This window comes from Molothrus ater, chromosome 14, assembly GCF_012460135.2.
Source record: "Molothrus ater isolate BHLD 08-10-18 breed brown headed cowbird chromosome 14, BPBGC_Mater_1.1, whole genome shotgun sequence".
NCBI lineage: Eukaryota > Metazoa > Chordata > Aves > Passeriformes > Icteridae > Molothrus > Molothrus ater.
The window spans coordinates 7,803,225-7,829,167 of NC_050491.2; the positions used below are offsets into that span (position 1 = coordinate 7,803,225).

The 25,943-nt window shown below is 45.2% G+C and overlaps 1 protein-coding gene across 2 annotated transcripts in view; it reads left to right on the top strand.

The window, feature by feature from the left end:
* Window positions 1-1,323: 1,323 nt before the first annotated feature.
* PASD1 (PAS domain containing repressor 1) overlaps window positions 1,324-25,943 on the top strand; it is a 54,818-nt gene continuing 30,198 nt past the window's right edge. For both annotated transcript variants that reach the window (XM_036402405.2, XM_036402406.2), the window contains exons 1-3: window positions 1,324-1,573; window positions 24,316-24,407; window positions 25,785-25,841. In XM_036402405.2, the coding sequence (XP_036258298.1) occupies window positions 25,810-25,841 (32 nt within the window). In that variant the 5' untranslated portion in view covers window positions 1,324-1,573; window positions 24,316-24,407; window positions 25,785-25,809. The remainder of the gene's footprint in view (window positions 1,574-24,315; window positions 24,408-25,784; window positions 25,842-25,943) is intronic.

The window sequence follows — 25,943 nt, forward strand, 5'->3', positions numbered from 1 at the left end:
ACAGCTGATGTCCCTCAGGGTTATTGCTGTAACATCACTTTCCTTTCCTCACTGGCATCAGGTTCATATCAAAAACCTCATGGCCCCATAGCAAAGTCGTTTGTCCACTGCTGTGTTTGTGGGTTGTGCTTTTGTCCCCCGTGCTGTGCTTTGGGACACTGGCACATGTGGGAATGGGGCCGTGCAGGCTGCCTGCGTGCCTGCCCCTTTCCTCCTGCAGAACGAGGGCTGGGAGAGGAACAGGAATTTTGGCTGAGCAAAGAAAGCCAGCGGTGAGAATGCCAGCTGTGGGAAAGGGCTACTAGGCAGTAACATACTCCCAGAGGGAGCAGATCCCCCAGCATTGCATAGGTGAAGGAGCAGCTTTCCAGGAGGAAGCTGCTTGGAGTGGACAGGGGGGAAAGGACCCCAAAAATTAACTTGCTGGTAAGGGAGTGCACTCTGTTTTGGAAGCTGCTTGGAGTAGCCCGGGGCCGGAGTCTGGGACCCAGCGATGTTCTCCCAAGTCGTCCCAGCTGTGGCGTCAACCAGCGGTTTCCCAGCGCAGCGCTGGTGCCTTGAGAAGAGAGAGGAAGAGACTCCAGAAGAGTCTTAATGCCCCAGATTTGGTACCTACTGCTTCCAGATACAAGAGGAGCATAAACCAAACTCTGGCGATGGGCAGGACCACACGGCACTTCCGAGCAGCGGCCCCAGCCCGACTGTCCGGGGACACCGTGGCAGCGCAGGCGGGACCCCGCTGCTCCTGCCGCCGGCTGCGGCTCTGTAGTCACGGGCAGGGAAAGGAGCTGCCCGCTGTCCTTGGAGAGGAGGGTAAACAGTTACACCGGAGAAAGGGAATTAAAAAAAAAACCAAAAAACCTATGAGGAAGGAAGCGGCAAATGTTAAATGGGTGACTCACGATGCGGGATGACTAATCCCGTCAGGGCACAGCTCGTACTGCGCAGGGAGCCGGTGCCGCGCTCCGGGCGGGGAGCGCAGAACGGCTGCGGCTCCGTCGGGGCAGCCGGGGCCGGGCCTCGCTCCGCACGGAGGGAGGACAGGCCGGTCCCGGCAGGGCTCCGCGGCCAGCCCTCGGCCGGTACCCGCGCATCGGCGGCGTGACCCACTTTCCGCCGCTTCCTCCCGGTGCACGGCACCGCCGCCGCCCGCTCCACCGGCCCGGCCCCGTCCGGGCCCCGCGCCCGCCGAGGTGCGCGGCTCCTCCCGTGCGGGGCGCTCCGCTCCGCCCCGCGCTCTGCCCGCGGCGGCCGGCGGCGGGTGCCGGTGGCGGCGGGGCGGGGAAGCAGCGCGCCTGTGCAGTGCCGGGGGCCGGGCCCAGCCCGCCGCGTTACACAACCGGCCGCCGCCACAGCCGAGTTTCACAAGTCCCGCAGCCCTCGCCCCCCGTGCGCCCACCGCCGCGCATCGCCGCGGATCCCCGGCACTGCCCCCGGCCTGCCGCGCTCATGCCATGTCACCGCCGGGCAGCGGGACCCCGCGGGCAGCGGTAACCCCTGCGGCCGGGGGGACATCGCGCCGGGGCTGGGCATGGCACTGAGAGCGGCTCCGGGACGCGCATCTTCCTAGGCGGTACGTACGGCCGCGGGGCCGCCAACCCTGCCGGGTCAGGCGGGAGGGAGGGAGGGAGGGAGGGGACCCGCACCTGCAGCCCGTGGGAAAAGCCCCCGCTGCAGGGCCGGGACGCGGCACTCGCCGCTCCGCCCTGCCTTCGGACACTGTCAGGATGGTCCCAGGTAAGTTCTGAAAAGGAAAACTGACAGCCGCAAGTCCTCTGGTTTTTTCCTTTAAAAATCCATGGACCCATGGACCATCAAGACGGGCCGAGGACGCAGCGCAGGGTGTCCGGGGGGGCTCTGGCTGTAGAGGGCAGGCGGGAAGGGGACCCCGGGACTGGGATGCAGGAGCGCATCCCGAAGCCGGCACCGGCACCCCCGTCCCGCAGCGCCCGCGGACCGCGGCGCTCGGAGCCGCCACGGGCTGAGCACCGCTGAGAGCTGCGGTGATTTGGGATTGAGGGGAAGCTGATTTTCAGGAGACTGAAATGGGTGCGATCGCAGCCTTCTCGTTCTGTCTTGAAGTTCGTTGTTCGTGGAATGTATTTGACTGAAATAGGCTGGAGAAAAACCTCCAAAATGAGTCTTGCACCTAAAGGTAACATCTAAAATCCAGGTGGAAAAGTCATTCTTCCCACCAGGGTTGTTGTGTCATTTGATTTTACAGAATGTTTACATTATATGTGGGGAAATAAGAACGGTTTGAAAGTCCCTCACATGTTTCAGCCACGGATTTGTGAATGGTAACTCCACGCCTTGGTTCTTAGTGGCAGAAATTGTGAAGTGATTGCTCTGGGTAGCTCGCACTGGAAGCGCAGGTCGGAGCTGAGCCCTGTGTGATTCATCAGTGAGGTGTCGCACGCGGTTTGCTGTAGTCCTTTGTGAAGTGCCACAGTCCCCGAGGGCAGGAGGCAGGTCCCTGCTCAGTGGATTTTGGAGAAGTCCAGCACATCAGTCCCTTTTCGGAGACAGAACTGGCACTCGAGTGCCAAGTACCCCGAGCCGTGGATGAAGTTGTCCCCTTCAGCAGGGAGGGAGCTCCGGAAATAATGCCCTGAAATCAAAGCTGTTGAAATGCCCCATGCCTTACCTGCCTGGGGGAGAGTAGGGTTATTTATTAGCTGAAGTTTATTTTGCTGAGTGCAGTGAAAGCTGTGGTGCTGATTTCACTAGAGGGATGAGACTTTCTGGTGTATCCATGAGAAAATCTTAGGAGTCACTTCCTGCTTTTTTGAGCAGAATGCTGGTGCTCCCCTGTCCTTATTTTGCTGGATCACTGCTGGCTAATCCCTTGCTCTGCAAATGTGAATTTGGCTTAAAGAGACAGCTAGCTCTTCATGGGTTTGATGTGTAGGCTTCACAGTCCTCAGAGATGTAAGGGATGTTGTTTGAAGCTGCGGACACTTCCAAGAGTACGCAGTGTGCAGCCCTGGTACTGAATGTCTGACAATGTGGTGTTTTGGTTGGGAATTTGTGTAATTTTTATTAACTTCCAAGGCTGCAGTCCCTCACCATAGTTATTCAGTCAGAATAATACATTCTGACTGAATTTCATGTATTTCAGAAAAATACATTGGATTTTGGGTTTTTAGAAACTGTATTAAAAAACCCCAAATAACTAGATCATTCTCCTGTAATGTGCTAATCAGAGTAAGCCTGAGTGTCAGTGCTGCACCAGGGAGGACCAGAACAACTGCACTTGGGACTCTGCAGCTGATGGAGCCTTGAGAAACACAGCAGGCACTAATGAGGACAGGAAGCTCCAGGAAAACCCAAAAACTGAAATTTGTGTGGAAAGGAGGCGTTCGTATCTCTTGGGTTAAACATGTGTAGTACCAAATCTTTAGAATTTTTTTGGAAGAGGTAATAGGAAAAATGAACATGGCTTTAGGAGTGATTGCTTGCTGCTCACTTATCCTGGTTGTTCCTAGTTGTGGATTACAATTAATTGATTTAGAGGAAAAAGTTAAATTGGTTTGAAATGTATTTATAAACTGCAAACTTTAGTAAGATATGTGATGGTTCCTGGGTTTTAGCCACTGAAACTATATCTGTATTAAATTATTCTTCTGGTTTAAGACATACATCAAGTATACAAAAATAGCTCAGAGTTAAAGATTAAAATTAGCAAATGAGTAGTTCATAATTAAAGTCTCATGATAGAGGAAGTGGCATTACATTGCAGAGATACTGATGTCAAATCCAACTTCTGCTCATTAGTAGTATCAAAATATTGGTAGGATGTCTTTACGGTTTGGAGCCAAGGCTTGTCTGTGAACAGAAGTTGCTTTGTTTTGTCCTAAATTACTCAACCTCCCAAGATTCACATGTAATGGTACAAAGGTTTTAATGCCAACATAGATCATTCTTTCAAGACTGGGGGAATAAGCTGTGTGCCTATATTAGAATAACTGAATTCAGGCTTGTACTGGAACGCTTACAGATCCTAGTGAAATGATATGGCTTTAAACAGAACAGTAAAGCTTACAAACACCAAAATAGTATGAACCAATGCTTTCTGGTATTATTGAAATGATAGACCTCTCTACCATTTCAGTTCCAAATCTCTGTCAGGGAAGTGAGGCAGGTAAACAACTGTATTTATTTGTTAGGACCTGGATGACCCCCTTCTTTTGGGTGAGTCCTGGCTCAGCTGGGGCCATGCTCAGGCCACCACAATGGCCCTGGTGATCAGCTTTCCTGGCTGTAGCTCCACCAGCTCTGTCCCATCCTCAGCCCAGGCTGAGGCCATTCTAGGTTTTTTGCCTTGTTTCACTGCTATTTTGGTGTGACCAAAAGAATATGGCCTATATGTCCTGTGTCCTATAAGCTGAAGGAGCAATGTCCCTGTAGAAAAGTCCTGCAAGACCATACTTATTGTTACTCCAGTCTCATTTAAGCCCGGATTTAAGGGAGGCTGAGGTGGTGACAGGCCCCAGCAGGAGCTCTGTGCACAGCTGGGCATGCTGGCTGCACATCTGCCCAGCCTCAGAATCACCAGATTCAGTCAAACCACAAAGGTGTGTGCAATTAATGAGAGACTTTGACCTATTTGATATTCCTTTATTGTCTTCGGCCGTGCCTACATGGGGAAATTACACCAATTCAGTTTAAGTCTGTTTTTAAAGTGATTTGATTAACCTGATGTGACCTTGTGTACGGACATTCTTATTTAGGTTCAAATGAGCTTATTTGGGTTCAACCAAAACCTGCACTTAGTCAATTTGCACAGAACTGAAATTAGACATGCCTAAACTGGAAGGGGAACTGATGTCTCTAAATAATGACACAACTTTCTCATGAAAGCAGAACCTTCTGTAGAATCTGGAACAGAGTGTAATTACTGACAAATCTGCAGGCAAGTGAAAGCTATTCATAGCAAAGGTTTCAAAAAAACCCAGGGAAAACAGGCAAAACTTAAATATCTTGGTGAGACAAATGAAGAAGTGCCAATAATCCCAGTCCTGGAATACTGAAAGCAGTGGCACAAGGCTTGCAAAGCTTGCAGCAAGGCTCTCCCATGGCTCTTCAGATGCAGAAGAGAGCAAGCATTTGTGTCCTTTACAGGGAGTCCCTAGAGACTCAGCAAATAAAAAAGCAATGCAGGAAATGTTAGGCCAGCTGGTTTGAACACAACAGTACCCAGCGTCTTATGACGTATTTTGTAGGAAAGAATAATTAGGCATGGAAATAATGAGGAAGCAGGGTAAATTACAACAAGATTTGATCAAAGATGGATTGTGCTAGACTAATCTAACTTCTTTTTTGTATAACAGATTATTTATATCGCGTAGGGTAGGAATGTCATTTATCTAAAGTCAAGTATGTGATACCATGCCCCACAGGATGTTATGGCTTAAAATGAAGATAGTGGTTCAAGACAAGAATTGAAAGGTAGAAAAGAACCTGGCCAAAGAGAAGATACAACCATTGCATGCAAATAAAGTTCTCTAAATGGAAAGAGATATTCAGAGAAAGTCACCAGGACAGAGGGAGATTGGTGGTGCTGCTCCCTTGGGACCAGGCTTGGGCCTGCTGAATGGATCCACTCTGACCTGTGTGCAGGGTGTGTGCCCAGGAGCTGTGTGGGATGACAAAAACTTGGGAGGAATTGTCAGTACAGAGGAGGGTCAGATTATCACATGAAAGCTATTTAGATGACTTTGTTGATTGGGAGTTATAGACATAAAATGGCATTTAATAGTGCTGAGTGCAAAGTCAAGTAAAGTCGTAAGCATGGAGACCAGTAACAAGAATTTCCAGTGTGAAATAGGAGCCCTTCAGTTGTACATGACAGAAGGGAGAGATCTGGATGCACTGTTTGCTCAGAAGATACCTGGGAGCAAGCACTGAGATGCAGCTGGGAAGGGGACCACTGATGTCCTTGGATACCAAAGGAAAATAATGTGAGAAATTCAGAGCAATGTGATAACGATCATTGTACAGATCATCATACAGGGTGTCAGTACAAGAGCTCCACAATGTTTTTGGAGTGGTTTACTGATGTTTTGCATAATTCCAGACACCCCTGCCAAGAAAACATTAAATTCCAGTGGTAGGAGAGCGAGAGATGTGGTTACACAAACACAACTGTTGTACAAAGCGAGGTTAAAGAGCATCATCTCTTTAGCTCTGGCCAGGTGAAACAGTGAAGGGACAGGCTACATTGGGGTATTTTGCACACAATTGGCACTATATAGCAAGAGGGCAGGAAAAAAAATAAGCTAAAAGATAGCATCTGCACTAGGTCAAATTTTCTAAACTGGTCATGAATAAATTTGGGTGGAGAATTAGAAGAAAGCTTGTATCTACCCAAGGATTGAAGTTGCATAAGAGTCTTTCAATTAGGGTAGTTTTGAGATAGATCTTGACAATCCTATGAAAGAGGTTATACAATTAAATTAGAGAGTTCCTGGAGATAGGAAATTACATTTGCAGAATTAGTTCTTTGCTCTGCAGTGTAGTCATATTTTTAATGTATGCTTGAAAGGAAATGGATCTTGTCTGTTTACACTTTTAACCCCATGTATCAAGTCTTCTGCTGTTTTCTTGGGAGATGAGGCAAGAAATATTATTCTCTGTTGCTGCAGGTTTGAATCTTTTTTCTCCCACACCTGAGTTCCTCTCAACACTAGACATTGAAAATGTACCGTGCAGATTCCTTGTAGCATTAGACAGGCACAATTGCCTTCAGATTTTTCTGGCATGCTCCCTGGTTCAACCTGTTCATCAGATTTTGGGCCAGAGACATTTTTCCTTCAGACTGTGTTGCCAGTCACCGTTTTACACTTCAGGGTGAATTTTCTGGGCTCTGTTGCTGGCATAAATGAACTCTGTGTGGCTCCATGGGCTTGCAATACTGGCAGTGATCTTCACCTGCCCTTTGCTGTGTCACAGAACAGTTTAATCTTACATGCTTCTTATGTGAATCATAAGTTTATTGTATGACATGAGGATGTGTTCTTGGGTTTCTGGTGCCCCTTGGCAGGTTGAAGAGATGTTGTTGTTTTCCAGCATTGTTTTCCAAGACAATGAGTGCTGGGTTGGGGTTCCCTTTTAACCTGATATTCCTGAAGTAAGTTGGGAACCTGGACTTAGTATCAGCTCTGCTCTGGTGCTGATGATCAGAGCAAAGTTCTCTAAATCATGCAGGATAAAATCTAGAAGAAAGAAGTGACTGCTGACCACTAGTGATGAATTAGTCACTTTAAAAACACAGAGTGGTTAGTGTAAAGTTGAATGTATGATGTCTATCTTATTGCAAGAAGGAGAGAAGGGAGTAGATAAAACAAGACAGAAATTAAGCAGGCAAGGAAGAAAAAAAACAGCTCAACTTAGCCTGCAGCAGAGATCGCCTACCTGCCAATGTGCCTGTAAAGGGAAATTGAAATATTGAAAAATGTCAGAGCTGATGAGGGTAACACTGAGGTGGTAGAAGAGGAAGTACGTTAACCAAACTCCATGGAGCTGTTGAAATGCATTGAATCATCTGACTGACTTGTATTCTTAGGCAAACACAATTATACAATTGATTAATTTGTCGACATTCCTTTAGTGCATAACGCTATGGTAACCGAGAGGCTCGCTAAACATTGCTGTGGAGAGTGCTGCCAAACATCTTTGTTTGGGGGAGAGGGAGGGGGGCAGAGCCAGGCCTTGGAGCCCGGGCTTTGGAGGACTGCTGCACACACAGAGACACACAGAGACACACAGACACACACAGACACACACAGACACACACACAGCTGTGCACCGGAGCTGGGCTCCTGTTGCAGGTGGTGGAAGGTGAGCATTGGGTGCTTTGTGGGTCACACACGTGTTCTGGGATGATCAGAGAGGTGACCTGGCTAACAACTGCCTTCAACACATTTGCTACCTGATCTTTGCAGAGCTGACAGGCTGCACCACCCTCCTGCTGGGTCCCTGTCATCTGCTGTGACAGCAGGCAGGGACAGCAAAGGATTTGGTCTTTCCTGCACCACTCTCCCATGGCATGCAGGGCTCTGCCACCCTGCACATCACCTTTCATCAACTCCTGGGACCTCAGTTCTTCAGGGCTGCTCTGCAGGGCCCTGTTGTGTGAAATAGAAATGTGTTTTTAGTTTTACATCGAGTTCCCAGGTTTTGGCTGGCTGCTGTGTGGTACCTGCACTTGTACCTGCTCTGTTCTCTGTGTCCTGGCTCTGGGCAGAGGCTTCACCTCTCTTTATCCATCATGGCTCAGCAGAGACCTGCACTGGGCCTCTGCCTCCCTATGATTGTGGAATAGTCAGAGTTGGAAGGATCATCCAGGTGTTCCCCCTCACCTATAAGTAAATGTGAGGTGGTTTGCTGAGTGCCAGTTATAAGGAGATTGACTGATTGACTAATAGATAAATGCAAAGATATTTGTAGGTGTGTTTATTCTTGTTTACAAAGTGCCAAAGCCTAGGCAAGATTTTCGAGTATGTAGCAATGGCAGGAATCATATCTATAAAAATGCTAATCTCCTGTCTTGCTTCATCTGTTCAGCCCACAAACACATGCATACACACATGCTTGAAGGAAACTAATAAAAGGTTTGTTGGTTCTTTTCTGGGCTCAGCCTACTTTAATCTTGGTTTAATGCAGAGCACAATGCAGTGCATTGCTTCCGGACAATAAAGTTTTGATCATAAACAAAATACTAAGTAAACCATTTTTTAGAGTAATTAATGTGCAATAGATGAGCTGATAAGAGTTCCCATTGCTGATAGGTATTTTGCATAGATATGGCAGCATTACAGGAAGATTTCCAAGCCAATGCAGAGGCTTTATCTGAAGGGGATGAGATAAACCCCTGGCCCTGATGAAGACAAAGGTTGAACTTCCACCAGCTTCTTTGTGGGGACCTCTCCCAAAGTATCAGCTGAAGAGAAAAGTAGGAGTCAGTCCTTGTTTTTAGGCTGTTCTAAGCTCTGCTGCACAAACTGCAAATAGGTGTTTATGTATAGAGGAGGATGCTGTGTGTTTGGTCCACTGTTGGCTTGTCACAGCCAAGGCAGCAATTAGGGAGGCTCTAATGGCTGGGGAGGGTTACACCCCTTGCTGAGGAAGTTTGACCATAAACCTGTTTGTCCTGTCTCTGAGGGCAATGTACACTGGCTCAATTTACAGTAACTTAAAAACATTCACTCTGATCAAACTGCTTCCAATCAATTTTTATTAAGTGATGTGTTAAGTGTGTGTGTTAAATGACTCACATGAGACAAAAAGGTGGGACTTGGGTTAACTCTGCTACTGATGTATATATTAAAGATGAGTATTAATAGTTTGCTTTTACTCTTGAATAATTGTAATGGCTTCCTTTTGGGGCAGCTTTTCCGTCCAAAGGGCACAGCAGGAAGTATTAATAAAACAAACTCTTTGTGCTAATCTTGACACCTACATTTTCTGTTTAATTTTGCTTATGCAGAGGGCTGAGCCTTCTCATTAGTGGAGACAATGTGTCAACAGAGGAAAAGTGAGTTACTGTATTTTCTTTCCGTCATAAACGCTGGGGTTAACCTCCCACACTCAGCAGGGATGTGCAGCTGTGTAATTGCACAGGGAGCTTGCTCGGCCTTGGGTGCCACTCCTGGGGCTGACAATTCCCATTGCTCATTCTGCTGCAGCATGGGCTTCCGAGAAAGCACTTTCTTATCTGAGCCATCTGCACATCTCGTGGGACTTGGCCTTTCAACTCGGCCTTTCAATGGACTTCAGCTCCTGTCCAGTGAGACCTCCAGGTGTCTGTGTCTCACTGGACTGGAGCTGAAGTCCATTATTTGGGGAAGGTTGTACCAATCGGGAAGCCTTGCTGAAAATTATGTTGCATGGGAAAATTGTCTGCAATTCTGTTTTTCAACTTTCTGGAAATAATTCAGAGTATGGAAGGAGAAGCTTCCAGAAGAAGGTGGTTAGAAGGAAAGTGTATATGATTCTGCAATAATCTTGGTGTATTGTCTGGAAAGGGCAAAAATCCATTGCCTAAAATGGGAGAAGAATAATTGCAAAAAACTGGACTAAAATTGCCACTAAGCCATTTGTAAACCTGAAATGGGCTGAGTCAGAGTTTTGTCTTATCCAGGGTACATGTTTTGAATCTGGAGCTGAATTCCTTATATTGGGTATATTCATAGTTAAACAGGTATGAGTGTTCAAATGGAGTCTGAAGTGTTAGAATGATGAGTTTGTTGGTAGTACGCTGTTGTGACTAGAGCAGAATTTCTGTTTTCACTTGGGGGATGAAAAAAAGACTAATGCCAACAAGAACAACTTCTGTGTTGTGATTTTTTTTTGAAGGAAAGCATGTGAATACTAATAAATGATCCAGCTGGGATAGCATCTTTCTTTAAAATTGTCATTAGAGATAGTGTATTATATTAACAAACATGAATTTAGTTGTACAGTAAGTAAAATTTTATAACTATAAATCATCAACTTATTTCAAAAGTTGCAGTGCTGAGGAAATTTTTCTGGGATTTTCTAATATAGGCTGGTTTGAATTGTTTGAATAAGAAGAGATATTGGTGAATAAATCAGATAATGGGCTGCTTTACATAGAAGGCATAATGCCTATTTATGATGTATAGAAGTCCTAAGAGAGATGAATTTCCAGTTTAATCTTCTTTGGATTGTGTTTGAAATCTACTTTTATGCAGCATTTCTGACTGCTTTAGAGATTACTCTTCAGACACTTACATTGACTTCATTTCTATTTGAATTACAGCTCTACAAGGTCACTGGCAGGCCAATGTTCATTTATTTCACTTAGTTTTTAGTCCCTTGACCTTCAGGTTAATACTTGATAAGTGTTGCCAAAATTTTTCTTCTGGCCGAGTTGCTCTGGTCAGAACTTTGGAGGCTGAGTTATCACCCTTACCAGAAGGAGTAATAGAGACCAACTGTTCTGTCATTGGAGTCTTTGCTTTTATTTGAGAAAAAATTTGGAATTAATTTTTGTCTTTCCTGACATGAGCATCATGCTTTGTGAGGGTAAAATGTCAACCACCTTTATTAGCAGCTGATTTTTCTCACAACCTTGCAACACTTGCAGCAGCTTCCATCAAAGGGCCCTGATGGGGAAACATTGGTGAAAGGATGACATGCAGCACTGGAGAGTGGAGGAGCAGGATTGCTACTCTGCATAAAGGAAGCAAGCATCTGGGAGATAATAAAAACTTCTGACAAGGATAGGAAGATAATTCTTTAGATAATTCTGCATTGAGCTCTGCTCTAGCTTCTGTCTCCTGCCAGGCTTCCCAAGCCCTGGGTCACAGGGTTAGAACTGTGGGCTGGTTGTGTCACCCTTCAACTGCAGATGCAGCAGAGCTCCCCCATTGCAGTACAGCACCAGCAGACCCAGAGAGTCTGTTATCACCCTCCTATTGAGGATGATGGTTTCTAAAGCATTAACATTCATGTCAGGTCTAGATAGGGATCAGCAGAGGCTTAAATCATTGTCAGGAACAGATGTGAGACACCTAATCACTTATTTCCTAAGGAAAATGAGTTTGATTGCATGAATAGTTGTAAATATTTCATTCAGCAGCTCAGCTACTACAGCAATGGTAAACAAGCTTCTGAGGCTGAAGAGAAGCATTTTGTGGCACTGTACTTGATTTCTTATTCATTTTAACTTCAGTGTAGAAGAAATAAGTTTGGGTACTTTGGATTACATTTTGTGACAGCTCTGATCGTAACCAGGGGCTCACTTTGAAGACAGCCAAAGAGAATCATTGAAAGGTTTGGGTTGGAAGGGACCTTAAAGATATCTGATTCCAACCCCTCTGCCATGGCAGGGGCACCTTCCACCAGACCTGGTTGCTCAGGGCTCAGGGTCACACCCAAGCTGGCCTTGAACACTTCCAGGATGGGTATCCACAGCCTCTCTGAGCAAACTGTGCCAGGGCTTCACCACCCTCACTGTGAAGGATTCCCTCCTAATATCTAATCCAAATCTAATCTCATTTAGTTTAAAATCATTCCCCCTTTTCCTATAAATATCTACCTATGTAAAAAGTATCTCTGTCTCTTTTTTATAAGCTCCCTTTAGTCTTTGAATGCCACAATGAGGTCTCCCCAGAGGCATCTCCTCTCCGGGCTGAAGAACCCCAGCTCTCTCAGCCTATCTCCACAGCAGAGGTGCCCCAGCCCTCTCAGCATTTTTGTGGCCCCTTCTCTGGACTTCCTGCAGCAGGTCCACATCTATCTTGTGCTGAAGACCTCAGAGCTGGATGCAGAACTCCAGGTGGGCTCTCATGAGGGCAGAGCAGAGGGGGAGAAGCACAATCCTTAACATCCCGAACCTGATAACCATCGTCCTCGGGATGAGCGCAGAGCTGGAGATCCTGCCACTGGGAGGTGTTCACGGCACCAGGGTAAATTCTGGCTTTGAGAGGAAGATGACAGCCTGAGCACCCATCCTCTGCCTCAGCTCTTGCAGTTGGTGCCAGGCTGTGGGGATGAGCACAGCCACTGTGGTGGCTGGGGCAGGATCGGGTGCTCTGTGCCCCTTCGGGCAGTGCTGCCTCAAATCTCTGCTGGCTCTTTGGAGCACTTGCTCTATGTAAGCAATAATTAGGGACACAGATTTAATTCCTTGTTTGTTTTGCACTTCTCACTTGTTAAAACCAAATTGAATTGGAAGAAACTTTGTCATTAAATCAGGGCGGGTATAAAACCAGTTTCAAAGTAGATAAAGAATTTCAGTACTGCTCTCTTGCAGAGAGGCTGCTGAGAGGAAGGAAAGGAAGGAGGAAGTTAGCTTTTCTCTCTGCCTAATTGAATGTTTTCCCTGTTTGAGTTTCAGTTAAACTACTGTGTAGTTTGCTTGTGATTTTTAGCAGGTGTGCACGTAAGCGCTGCACTAAGGAAGGAGCCTGGGAGTACAGATGATGTTTACCTCTCAAACGTGGTGTGGAATTCTGAGGAAACTGGGACTGCCAGCTAAAGGTCATGGGCATTTTTAACTTCTGCTGCCGGCTTCATGCTCCTGTGTAGATGTTTGTCAGGAGTCTTGCTGGCCATGGTGGTCTTCTGTAGTCAGATTATCATAGAAAAAAGCTCCATGTGATTTTTGTGCATTTACATCACAATGTGATTCCTTTCATCAGCTGATTTTAATGTGGGTTTTCTCGGCCAGCCTAATTTTGTTCTGTTAAATACAGTAACAGACATTATTAGTATTTGGTTACACAATTTAAGGTGCTTTAGTCAGGAAAGCCCAAGGTAAAAAACTCATGTTTACCCTAATTCTGGAAAACACAAATATATCCTGCTTCTTTCACCCAAGAATTACACAGATGGTTAAAAATAGAGACATGTGCCAGTGGATCTGTCTGAATAGAGGGCCAAGTTCTGAATGCTATTTTCACTCTGTCCCAGGTGAAGTATGTTCTCACACTGCAGCCTTTTCTGCTGGGCTAGTCTCTTGCTTGAAAACCAGAGACCAGAGGTGTCAAACATTCAGATTCACCATCTTTGTCAGTCACATTCATGCAGCCAGGATTGCTGAGCAGGATGGCAGTGCCCACTGCTACTGCTATTAACTTGCTTGAGTAGAGGAGAGTTATCCTTTGGGAGAGAGGGACCCACATATTTCATTTAGTGGTCATACTGGAGTGTTGATTTTGACTGATAGTAGGAGGATTCTTACTACTGGACTATTGCAGATGTGAAATAAATCATATTTTAAAATATTTTGTGTGCTTGCACAATTATAGTAACCCACAGACACAATTTAGATGTCCAGAAAAGTACATATGTCCTTAATATCAAGGATGCCCATCCTTGAGGAACGTGACCAGTTCTCTGCCCTGCATCCTCCCTCCACCCTGAGGAGGGGATTTTGGGACAAATCCCCCTGTCCATGCTGCAGTGGGGGACCCTGCACCCTGCAGCATGGTCAGAGCTGCTGAAGAGGCCAAAGCCTCTTTGAGGGCATGGCAGTAGAAATGTTGCTGTTTGATCCATTCCCCTTCCCCTGACCTCTGTGTTTAATCAAATCTTTTTTACATTAACATTATCTGGGAGGGACACATCTTTTCTGGTCTTCAATAGTTAAAAAAAAAAAAAAAAAACTCCAAGAAAATCCCCAAAGTGAATTGGACATTCAGCCATGCTGAGTCATATTTTGTTATTATGACTGATTATCCAGCCAGCCATGCAAATAAACTGTAAGGGGAAAAAAAGGATGTGTGTGAATAGCTTATCTATGACAGAATGAGGCCTTGGGTCTTTGTGCATAATATGTGTAACAATAATGACCTAGTATGAAAGTGTTCCAGTGACTGACATATTTGCAGTCTAAAAAAGATAAGAAAGTAATGAGAGAGAGATCTGTAGATGTTTATCTTCTCTTTTCTTCTCCCTGAAGGAAAGTTTTATTTTCTCATTATATTTCTAGTGCATATCCATGGTACCATGCTGGATGATGAATATGATTGCAGTTAATTGTTTAAATATTCCTTTATTCCTGAAGCTTTCAAAACAAGTATCCATCTTTTGAGGAGCTAGTTGAGAAGTGATGTGGGCAAGATAGTGCAAAAGAGAATATTGGATGTGAAGTTAAAAGTGCTTCAGAGAAGAGAAAGAGAAACATGTGGGGGTGTTTTTAAAAAAAGGAGAAAATACCCCAGTTATATTATTATCAAGATCAGTTATATTATTAGCAATACCAGCATAAGTGGCAACAATTCTTCTTGAAAATAACTTGTAAACTTCAATAGTTCATCCTTGGTGTACCAGAGAAGGAATTAAAGTTGGGCCAACATCTTTTCTGCTGCATAAGTCTTCTAGTGTTACTTAATGCAAATACTACAGATGAGTACAACTTTGTCCAAAATACATTTGCTGACTATATTTATCATCTGCCTTCTTCATAGTAAACAAGAAGAGACATCTGTGGAGAAGGTCTGGTAGCCACAGAAAATATTTTGCATCACAGTCTCTAAGTGGTGCCATTGTGAGCTATTCTCAGCTCAAAGAGCTGTTCTCCAGGGCAGCTGAAATACAGATGGATATTTGGTGTTTGTGCCCCTTTGTGACTGTATTATATATTTGTAATGCAAGGAGTAAAACACTGGATGGAAAGTGCCACTTCAAGACACCTGAGAGTGATTTTGGGAATTGCAAGTAATGTAGTAGGTTTTCTCACAATAATGCTCAAATCTAGCCCTTAATCATGCACTTGAAAGAAGTGGGCTCAGGCCTTATGAAAGGTGTTTACTTACTCAGCTTTAAGGCACAGGCCAAGAAATAACTTGATCGGATTAGCCGAGTTTGAGTAGCAGCAGCAGCCAATGGAGTCAGATGAGTGTGAACCATGTTGCTGTGCTCTCTGTTAGAAAAATATCTGCCAGCTGCCATTGCAGAGAGTAATCCTGCAAGGTGCTGACACCTCCAGTCCACATTGCCTAGGGGAGCTGGACCAGGACACTTCAGGCTTGCAGCTCCCATTACTCACCTTAGCTGAACAGTGTTTTTCCTGTGAAATCCTACTTTTCCCTGTTATATAAAGGCTGGCTCTTCTCTGCCTCCTCCTCCTTGAAAGGCTCTTGATGCTCACAGGGACTGAGTGCATTGCTGGTTATTCTCAGCTGCAAGATTACAGAGATGGCAGTGGTCAGGTCAGTGGGGCATGAACATGGCTCAGCTGGAGCACAGATGTGAGCAGATCATGTAAGGAAAGCAGCTGAAATTCTGCCAAATGCAGAACAGGAGCCAAATGAGGATAAGACACATTTTGAAATCTAAGGGCTTTGTTTAAATGCCTTTTGACTTAGGTTCAGATTATACCTGAAATGCTCTAGAATTAAAAACACCAAGAGGGTAAGGATGTTTCTTATGCTTGAACTTGAATGCATGAAGGCAAAGATGGAAAATGAGGTCACTTAGCTCAGCTGCAGTGAATCCTTTGATATTCATTTAATGGATAAGTAGATATAACTGAGCTTGCAGGGAAGACTTTGAATTTTAACTACTAAAGCTCCTTATAATTTTCTCACAGGTCTTTTACATAAACAGGACATTGGGAAGCCTTTCTTTAAGGAGAGAGTGGTCAAAAACTGAAACAGGCTTCCTAGAGAGGAATTGTCAATTTCCCAAGCCTGACAGCATTGAGGAGGCATTTGGACAGTGCCCATAATACCATACTTTAACTTTTGGTTAGCTCTGGTCAGGCAGATGGACTAGCTGGTCATTGTAGGTCCCTTCCAACTGAAATATTTTGTTTTATTCTCTTCTGCCAAGCAGTTAAACTGTACAGACAGGTAGTGCTGTTCCACTTCTGCTGCAATACCACACAGGTCTCCTCAACTTGTTCCCTCTTTTCTTCTGCCCCTGAACCAGAGGTGAGAGGTGGCCTGGTTCTGGGAGACCCATTGTTTTTGCAGGATTTGGTTTGAGATACTGGTCAAAATTGAAAAGTTGAACTCTGGATGAGGAACTGGATTCTTCTCTGATATAGGGAGTCTTTCAGTCTGGGTCAGACCTATCTCTAATCCTTTTGTCCTAGTATTTCCTTTTCTTGAATAGCTTCCTTATGTATTGAGTTCCAGAAATTCCAGGTTGGTGATACACATGGGAAACAGATTGCAACAGAGAGCAGATTTAATTACTCAGGTCCAGAATTAATGAGGCAGAACATTTTTTCTTCATGCTGTTTGAAAAGGGAGAAGAATCTTCCCTTTTTTATTTATAGGAAGAAGTTTGAGATCAAATGACTCTGAGCTGCTCTTTGATTGGTCATTCAGTGATCATTTGAGCAAAAAATAATGAACTGGGCTTTTCCCCCCTTCTTCATTTGAAAATCAGGTCTTACCAGTGCTGGGTGTTCAGGGGAGTTCTAAGACTATAGTCTTAGATGCTTCAGGAAGCTTATTTTAGGAGGGAAGACTTGACTGAATGCCAGTAGACAGAGCTAATCATGGGGACATCTGGATTCACTTCTTAACTCTCCTGCATGACCTTGGGTCAATGATTTAGGTCGAGTTTTTCCAAAATGTTCAGTATTTGTAGGTGCTTATGCTGGATTTCAGCATTGCTGAAAATTAGGCTGTAACTGCATTCACTGTTTCAAATTCACCTCCCAAAACTGGGACACTTGTAAAAAGGAGACAGAAGTAAAATGTGTGCCCCTGTTTCCTCATTTGTACAACAAGGATGGATAACTTTGTTAGTAGAGTGTGCTGAGGCTTCCTGAGGTAAAAGCACTAGACAGGAGAAAGGATGGCAGCAAGCTGCTTGCAAAGAGTCAGAAAAGCAGACATTGTTCAGCAGAAATCAAAGGATGCTGAACAAGAACCAATCTTCCCAGAGTTCACCAGCTGAAGGGCTCCCCAGAGTGTCAGAGGACCAAGCAGATCTAAGGAAGGGCAGAAATGATGAGGCCAAAGGTTGCTGGCTGTCTGCAGACTGTGTGCAGCATCCAGCCTATCCAGCTGCCTCCCACCTGCTCCCACAGCAGCAGAGGAGCAGCTGAATTGTCCTTTCTGGGAAGGGGCATCCAGAGCCTTTGGACTGATCACAGGCAGGGTGATGCAGGTGGAGCAAGCTGTGTGCTCCTACCAGACTCTGATTTGTGTCACACACAGTCAGCCCAGGCGTGCCAGAGAGGGGCAGACCTGATGTGCAGGTGTGGAGCAGTTCTGCTGAACATCTGCTCCGACAGTGGAAGAGCCCTGGGAGTGTCCAGCTCCTCTCCTGAGCAGGGCTCGGATCTGCTGGGCTCTTCCTGCTGTCAGGGGTGTGAGTGCCTCATGTCCATGGTGCATCCTGACTCCTGCCAGCCTTTAAAATGAGCTGAAGCACACTTGCAGAGCAATGGGAGCAATGCTTGTAGACAGAGGGAAGGGAAATCCTCCAGTCCACAACCAGCTCCTACCCTCTGCTGGTCCTGCAGGCTGGGAGTAGATGCACCATGGAGCCAAGTCATACTCAGTGGTTTTGCCCCACTTCTGCAGGGTGGTCCTGAAACCACCTAGGACCCACTTCTGACCCGGTTGAAGGCCCCTGCTTCCACTGTACAGAGCAAGCAGCCCCTCAGGCCTTACATTTTATTTTTGCAATATGAGTTCAACCTCTAGCACAAGCAAACACAAAGCACAAGTGCTCACCTCCTTATCTGTACCATCCTTGAGCATCTGAAATGCATTTTATATACAAGATTGAGAAAGGCAAAGAAAAAAACCACAAAAAATGTATTTTTTGAGGAGAAAAAGAGAACAGCTGAGGACATGAATGCTATTATTGCCTCTTTCAATGAACTGATAGTTGCTAGGAGTGTTCTCTTACTCAGAAAAGTAGAGAACTTATTTAGTTTAATTAGATCACTGATTTTCTTTGCTGTCTAATGATTACATTTATTCTGTGGACAGGGAGAGCTCAAGGAATAAAGGTAGGCAGTTCAATGACACATAGACTTCATGCAGCTCTCTGCTTGCAATGAATTTCACCCATAGTAAATAGAAGAGGAATTACAGGAGGATTTCAGGGTGATGCATCCAAACAGGCAGCTTTGACATGTTTGTCCTCATACCTACCTTGTTGCCAAAACAAAATCCAGAACCAAAAGAGGACCAAACGACCTCAGTTAATGGCACCAGTGCAGGTGATGTGGGCTGTGTCCTCTGGGTGGGAGTAATGCACAGCAGCTCCAGGGAGTCTGGTGATCCCTGCTCCAGTTGGCACTCCCTGAAAATGGAGCAGGAGGGGTCAGGGTGCCCAGCAGCAGCTTGGCAGGCAGATAACCCTGCAGAAGATAACCCTGCCAGCAGAGCAGAGTGCTGGCTTCTTTAAAAACTGACCTTTGCTGGTTGGCTCTCACAGTGTTAAAACTCTTCTGAATGAAACCCTGAAATGAGCCAGAATTTCAACACCAGGTTTGTGATCAGATGGTGTAATTGTTTTAAGCTGGAGAATCAATAGCTTTGGGAGGAATTATTTTAGCTTGTTATGTCACTGTTTTCATTACTGAAATTTATTGGGTTAACCTTCCCACACCCCCCATGCCTTTGTGATTTGCCAGAGAAGTGACTATGATAGGAAGTGACCTGAGGCAGGAGAAAGGGCTCCCTGCTCACCTCCCCTCCCATGCACCCAGCAGCAATGGTTACTTAACTCCCAAGATCAGGAGGTGAGCACTGCAGGAGTCACCCTTAATGTCATCCCTGCTTTCCTGGGTAGAAATGGCTCTTGGTATTTTTTTGCAAATTGCTCTGAAGTAAAATATGTGTTTATGCACTCACCCCCACACACATGTATTTGCATCATTTGGATCAGCCAGAAACAGACTCAGAGCTTTAAGAGCTGTAAGTTTTGGAGAACACTCTGTTCAAAAGACTTTTGACCATTCACTTTCAATATTCTTGCCCTGAAAATACACAGTCTCAACTGCTGCTGAAGGATTGACTGAACAACTGCCTTTGCTCTCATCCTACCTGAGGGAGGGCCATGTTGTTATTTGAGGATTATTTGGCTCTTTGTCTGAGTCAGGTATGGTAAAGAATTGTTTATAAGTTGGATATCATCATTTCATATCACAACACACATTTATTTACCTTTCCTGTAGTAACTGAATGGCAACAAATGAACACAGGTATCCACCCAAGACTGCAGAAGAAATATTATTTTGCTTGTGCTAAAAGTACAATTTTGTATTTCTTACAGTTGTGAATCAGCATTCTGCTTTTTGCCATGTTTTGGGAATTTTAAGGGGCCATTAGACAAATTGGTAGAATTAATTAGATGCATGTTCTTCTTGTTACAGAAACCCCAGAGACATTTTGAATAATATTCCACAATGCTGTATCTTTACCCTGCAAGGTTCAGCAATTTGCTAGAACAGAGCAAACTTGGACAGCTATTTTCTCCAGGATTTGACAAAAATCCTAGAGAACAAAATGTTCCAGTAATCATCTTTTCTTTTTAAGTATCTGCTAGTTTTTAATCCTTTTTTGCCCTTCATTTTGCAGAAGCACCATGTATTGGTTGAAAACAAAACCAAAACAAAACAAAACCAAACAAACACAAAAAACCCCAACATACCACCATTGTTCCTGCCTGTATCTTTAATTTCACTTCTGTGCTGAATCACAGTGTTCCATTACAACCTTTTTTATGGTGTAAGTGTTTTGTATAATCCATTTTCTTTTGACATTTTTTAGCTTCTGTCTGAAACTGTTACTGCTGTAATGAATGTTGTCATAAATCTGTCACAGGTAACCTGCTAAATTTAGAGCTCAATAAACCAGGGGAGCTGTAGATAAGAGCATTGGGATGCAAAAGTTACAGTAGTAGCACAAAAAGTCCACTTGTGGCAGGTGAGAAAGGGGAAGCACAGAACATTTGGTTCCTACTGGCCACCATCACCCACACTGTGGCCAACAAAGATGCTGTGAGGATTCAGGTGCAGTCAGAGCAGCCCCAGAGCTGCAGGGTGTGCTGCTGCTGAGGAGGGCTCTGCTGTGCTGGGACACTTCCCTGGGGGTGTAGGGTGGTGTTTGTGTCAAGCTTGGAGCTGCACAGCTCTGCCACTGACCTGAGGCAGAGCCCAGTTCCTCCAAAGAGGGTCTGAGACTGGGACTGGGAGCTGTGAGGCAGGACAGGACCCAGAGCTCCTGGAGCTGGACATTGGAGCCAAAATCCATTAGATCCCCAGCTAGATTCCTCAGGCAGTGTGTCCCTAAAGAGGAGAACCTGTCAGACATGGGGGCCTCAGACCTGGGAAGCCAAGTTCCCCCAGTGGATGGCTGGATCATTGTCAAAACTGAGATCATGGTACATTTTTTCTCTTTTGAGAAGAAGAAAGTGAGGAACATGGAGGAGAAAAAGCAATGGAAAGATGAAGACAGGTGATGTAAGAAACAGCAAGATGGAGAGAAACCATATTCAAAAGAGATCCAGTTCTCTGAATTGTGATCCAATGGATGTTAAGTACAGGGGATAAGTGAGGGAAGGGCAGAAAAGAGTGAAGAACTGCAGGAGGCAAGGCATAGCAAGGAAAGGAGAGGGTGAGGTAGAGGCAGAAAAAATTAAGCAAGCAGATCAAATAACACAGATCTGCTACTCCTTTGCCACAGCTGTTCAGTCTCTGTGTTTCTGTGTGATGCCTCCATGCTGGGCTGTGGCACAGCAGAGGTGGGGCTGTGCCCTGTGGGGGGCTCTGGCAGATGGGGTGGCACAGCTGAGCTGAGCCCAGCTGCTGTCACCACGTGCTGGGACACTGGCAAACATCTGTCCCTGTGTGACAGAGGATGGCTGGAGCACAGCGTGGGGGGCACAGCAGGGCCAGGGCTTCAGGGCTGCTGGGCATCAGCAGAGCTGCTGATCCTTCCTGGGCTAAACAACCACAGGCACTCAGACACACTGCTTGCTTTTCAATTGCCATCTATGTAAGCATCTTATAGTTGAACCAGCACTTTACTGAAGAGGTTAAATTCTACCTTTTAAAGATGAAATCAGCTGTTTTGCTGCCAGGGAGTTGTGCCCTCCTGTTGCCTCAAGAATAATGAAACATTGGCATACTGACATGTAAATCATTGCTGGGGAATGTGTTATCTCTCTTATTTGTGACTGCATCGTGCCACAAAGTGCTGCATCTTGTAATTGAGGGCTCTCTGATGAATTCATTGCAGGCAAAGTCTGTGAAAATTATTAGCACAGCACATTTCCATAATTAAAGTGTTTCCTATGGTATATATTTGAAGACTCCCTAACTGCTGTATGTTACTTTAATGCAAAATTCTATGAAAACTCAAATACAAGCAGAACAAAAGCTTCTATGCACGGAGAATGTTTTTCATTAGAGCAGTTGTTATAGCTGGGAAAAGCAATCAAATCATCCTGCTTCAGGGACACTTTTAGGTGATGGATGAAAGCTTTATTCATTGCTGATCACAAAGAAATGGGCAGCATCTCTCATAGAAATATCTTTGCCTTGCCATGAGTGACATAACCAAATAACTAAAATTTAACCTATAATGAAACGTTCATAGGAACTGCTGGTTTCAGGACACAAGTCTGACTGTTCCATTAAGAATTATCCTAAGGTAATGTTAATATTTTGATGGTTTGCAGCAAGTCAATAAATAAACATTTTCTTTACTCACAGGTTTGCAGTTTTAGATAGCTCCTGGAGTCAGATAGTTTTGTGAAACAGAAAATTCCCTCTGCTGTTCTCTCTTCAGTAAAAAACATGCCAGAATATAGCAGATAGCATGGAATAATGCTTTAACTATTAGTTGTTGACTGCAAAGTCCATTTGTCTTGTTAAGGCTGTCATTTGGCTACATTACCCTTTCTGTAACCCTGGAAACAACTTCAAATGCTGTGATACTTGAAAAATCTGAAATATAATGTACCCTTAAAATGCTATGAGTGGTTTTTGAGACTCCCTGTACAAAGGAAGGAAAAAATAATTTCCCTTTACAGGGGTCATTAAGCAGTGATGGATGTGCATTGCTTTGTGAGAAAGCTGATCCTCACCTGTTGTAGGTGGGGTGAGAAACTATGCCAGCAGCACTGACAAGTTTCCTCTTTACTGCCCACAGAGTTCAGGAATCCCTCTCTCAAAGTGTTACAGAAGGGGATTTTCAGGAGGCAATAAATAAATTTTGATCCCTCTGGTTAATGCAGTTAAGGTCAAAGAGATTCTATCTGGATCTATTTAAAATACTCTTAACCTGCAGACATACTGCTGTCAGTAGTGCTAAGTGTCTTAGCTGGCTGAGGAATGTATACAACCCTTATGAAACTATTCTTAAGTATTCTGGTTACTATATTTAGCTCTGTCTTACAACAAGACAAAAAGCACTTAGCTAAATGCAGTCCTGAAGTGCTTAATCCAGTTAAGATTATTTTGTGCTTAGGTGTCTTCTGCTAAGACTTTTTCTTGCTCACCGTCCTGCTGCATCATGCAGAAAGCTGCTCTGTGTGGTTGGGCCTGTGAATTCTTTTATGGATATTTATTCTGCGAGCTCCTCCAAGTCTGCTGTTGGCTGAGGGCATTGCTCACTTTCATTAGGAAGCCTCATTCCTCTGGCAACCCAGATCTGCTGTACTGCAGCAGTGACAGCTCCTCCTGGGGACTGGAGAGCCCAGTTTGAGCTCAGTAGCATCAGCTATACTCTTGACACTCTTGGTGACCAAACTGCTTCCCTCAACTTGCTGCTGTTCCAGCTGGGTGGGAGGCCAGCCCTTCTAATGAGGCAGAAAACCCACCAGACTTCCTGGGAGCTTTTGGTTGCTAGACAACCTGTGGGCAAAGTTTCCATATAATGCTTTGCACTACAAGATTGGGAAAAATCCTTTTCTTTAGCTGAATTTTTGCATGGGCAAGTCTGCACACAAAGAATGTTCCCTGAAAAATTTTGATAGATCTTTCTGTGTATCCCCAAGCATTTTTTCATAATTTAACCCATTGCTTTAAAAAGACTTTTCTTTATACCTGTGTATCTCTGAGCTTATCCCCAGCCACCAAATCTTCTGCAGGGGACATTCTTCTATAGAAGAAACAACTGAGTGATTTTGATAGAACAGCACTGAGGGATGAGCAGTGGGGATAAGAGCCTCAGCTCAATTGGGTAACAAATAAGATCACACACTCCTTTTGAACTGGAATGAAGCATGACTGGGGTAGCACTGCTGTGAGAACAGAGACACAGCAGATCCACTGAGTTTAAGTTTGCTATGCAGGTGTTGTTTCCAGTTACAGCTTCACTGGGGTGTCAGGAGTTACATGATATTTTCTCTAGATTTTGTGTGTCCCATCAGTAGCAAGTACAAAGGGGAAGCCTTGAGCCCATTCACAGCTGGGTGGTTGTGGCTTGTGCTGACTTTGCTGATCACGTTGTCTTGAAGGCGGTTTTGGTTGCAAGATTTGATAGATGAGGTACGGGTTCTACTTCTGGTTTTCACAGCTCACCAGGTAAACTGTCATATTTGGAAGAAACTCCAGTTGATCCTAGGTGGCTCCTGGTCAGTAGGGCCATTCTCCCACCCTGCTGGGTCACACAGCTTTTTGGACATGAGAGGTCACATTGGCCTTCCCAGGTGGCTTCTGTGGCAGTAGGTGATGCCCACAGAGCTATGAGCCCAAGAACTTGGTCCAACTCCCATTGCTCTGCTGAGCTTTCATTAGTCATACTTGAGCATGGTTCTAATTTGTGGTGGTAGGCTTTTCTCAGCTTGAAGTGATTGCAGCTGTCTAGGCTGTCTTACCTGCAACTGTGTTTTAACTGGACTTGCTTTTCCTTCCAGGATCAATTTTTCTCCGTCTCTATTTACATGGTGATAAGAAGTGCTAATCCCACTCTGTCAGTCTGGACTGATGAATCTGAGGAATAGAACAGGTAATTTCTAATTTGGCTTGTAGCTTTTGGTGACTCAGGCAGTGAGAACCACTCCCTCTCTATGGGGTGCATTCATAACAAAAGAATTCATACAGCATCTTCTGCCCAGGTCATCTGCAGGGAGGGAGATCCTTGCCCTGGAGCAGGGAAGGAAGGATAAAATTTTGTGCTGTTGCTGTGAGCAGCATCCTTGACTTCCTGACAACTGTGGGTGGTTCCGTTTTGTGTTATTTTTATAGCTACCAACTTGTTTGAGCTTGGAGTAGTCTCTAAACAGAGAAACGTTTTTGGATGTACCTATTGAAAAATGCCCCTTGAGTTCTGGGCAGCATGGGGTGTTTTGCCAGGAAAGTGCTCAGTGGAGATGGGGGGCAGATTGGTTCTGATGGTGGGGATGGGTGTGATTTCCTCTTTGGAGGTGGCTGAAGGGCAATCCAGCAGAGCTGACCTGGGCAATGTGGAGTGGGGTGACAGCAGCTGCCTCACCTGCACCTCCCTGGCTCCTGTCCCTCAGACTCAGCCCATCTGAGTCACAGAAGGCAAGCCACCAGTGAAGAAGTTACCTTTGATTTGAATTTTCCATCATTTAATGGAGCTTGAGAGCACTGTGTCCTTACTGGGAGTTGTTGCCACTTTTCTCCTTCCCTGGTTAGTGCCAGGTGAGGATATTTTAAATTGAAGCCTTGGGCATGAATCCCAGGATGCAGCTCAGATGATGTGGGAGCAGTCCAGCATGGCAAGCAGCAGTCACTGGCTGCAGGATGCTCTGGGTGAACCTGTCTGTCTATCATCTCTTAGATAGCCTGATAACATGCTGCTGCTGCTGCCTCATGCCAGTCCTTTAGGGGATTAGCACAGTTTCTTTCTCCTCTGTCTTTCCACTGGAAAAGAAATCTCAGATATGTTTCAAGCAGGGTGGGCAGTGATTGAAATCAACCAGGAACTTATGTGACTTCCCAGAACAGGACCAGCTGTGGTGCTGCCTGCTGCAGACAGCAGGGCAGATTTCTCTCTTTTTTGGTCTTGAATTTGGCAGGAAGATGCTGATTCCTGTGCAGAGATGGGTGCTTCAGCAGGATTCCCTATGCTGGCTCAGAGGGCAGGACAAAGGCAGGCTGAGGGGCTGCTAGCTTTTAATCTTTCCCTTTAAAGTCCTTAAAGTAGGAGGATGTTTGGGCATGTAGCAGCAGTCTCACTTCTCATGCCTCAGTAGCTGACTGAACACGCAAAGAAAGACATACCAAGAGTGAAATTTGGGAAAGGGAAGATTGAAACATCCAGGAGGTCTTTAAGTACAAACCACTACACTCCATGTTTTGACATTCTGAGCAAGATAGGGAATGTGTCTCAGTAAGTGCTTCTGTCTTTCCCTTGCAGAGCCCTGTGTTGTGTAAACGAACTGATGGATGAAGATGAGAAGGACAGGGCAAAGAGGTATGACAGCATGCACTCCTGGAGGAGAACTGTAAATGCTGTGTTGTCCAGTGCTTGACAATGAACTTGACCCCACTGATGTCAGAGGCAAAACTCCTACAC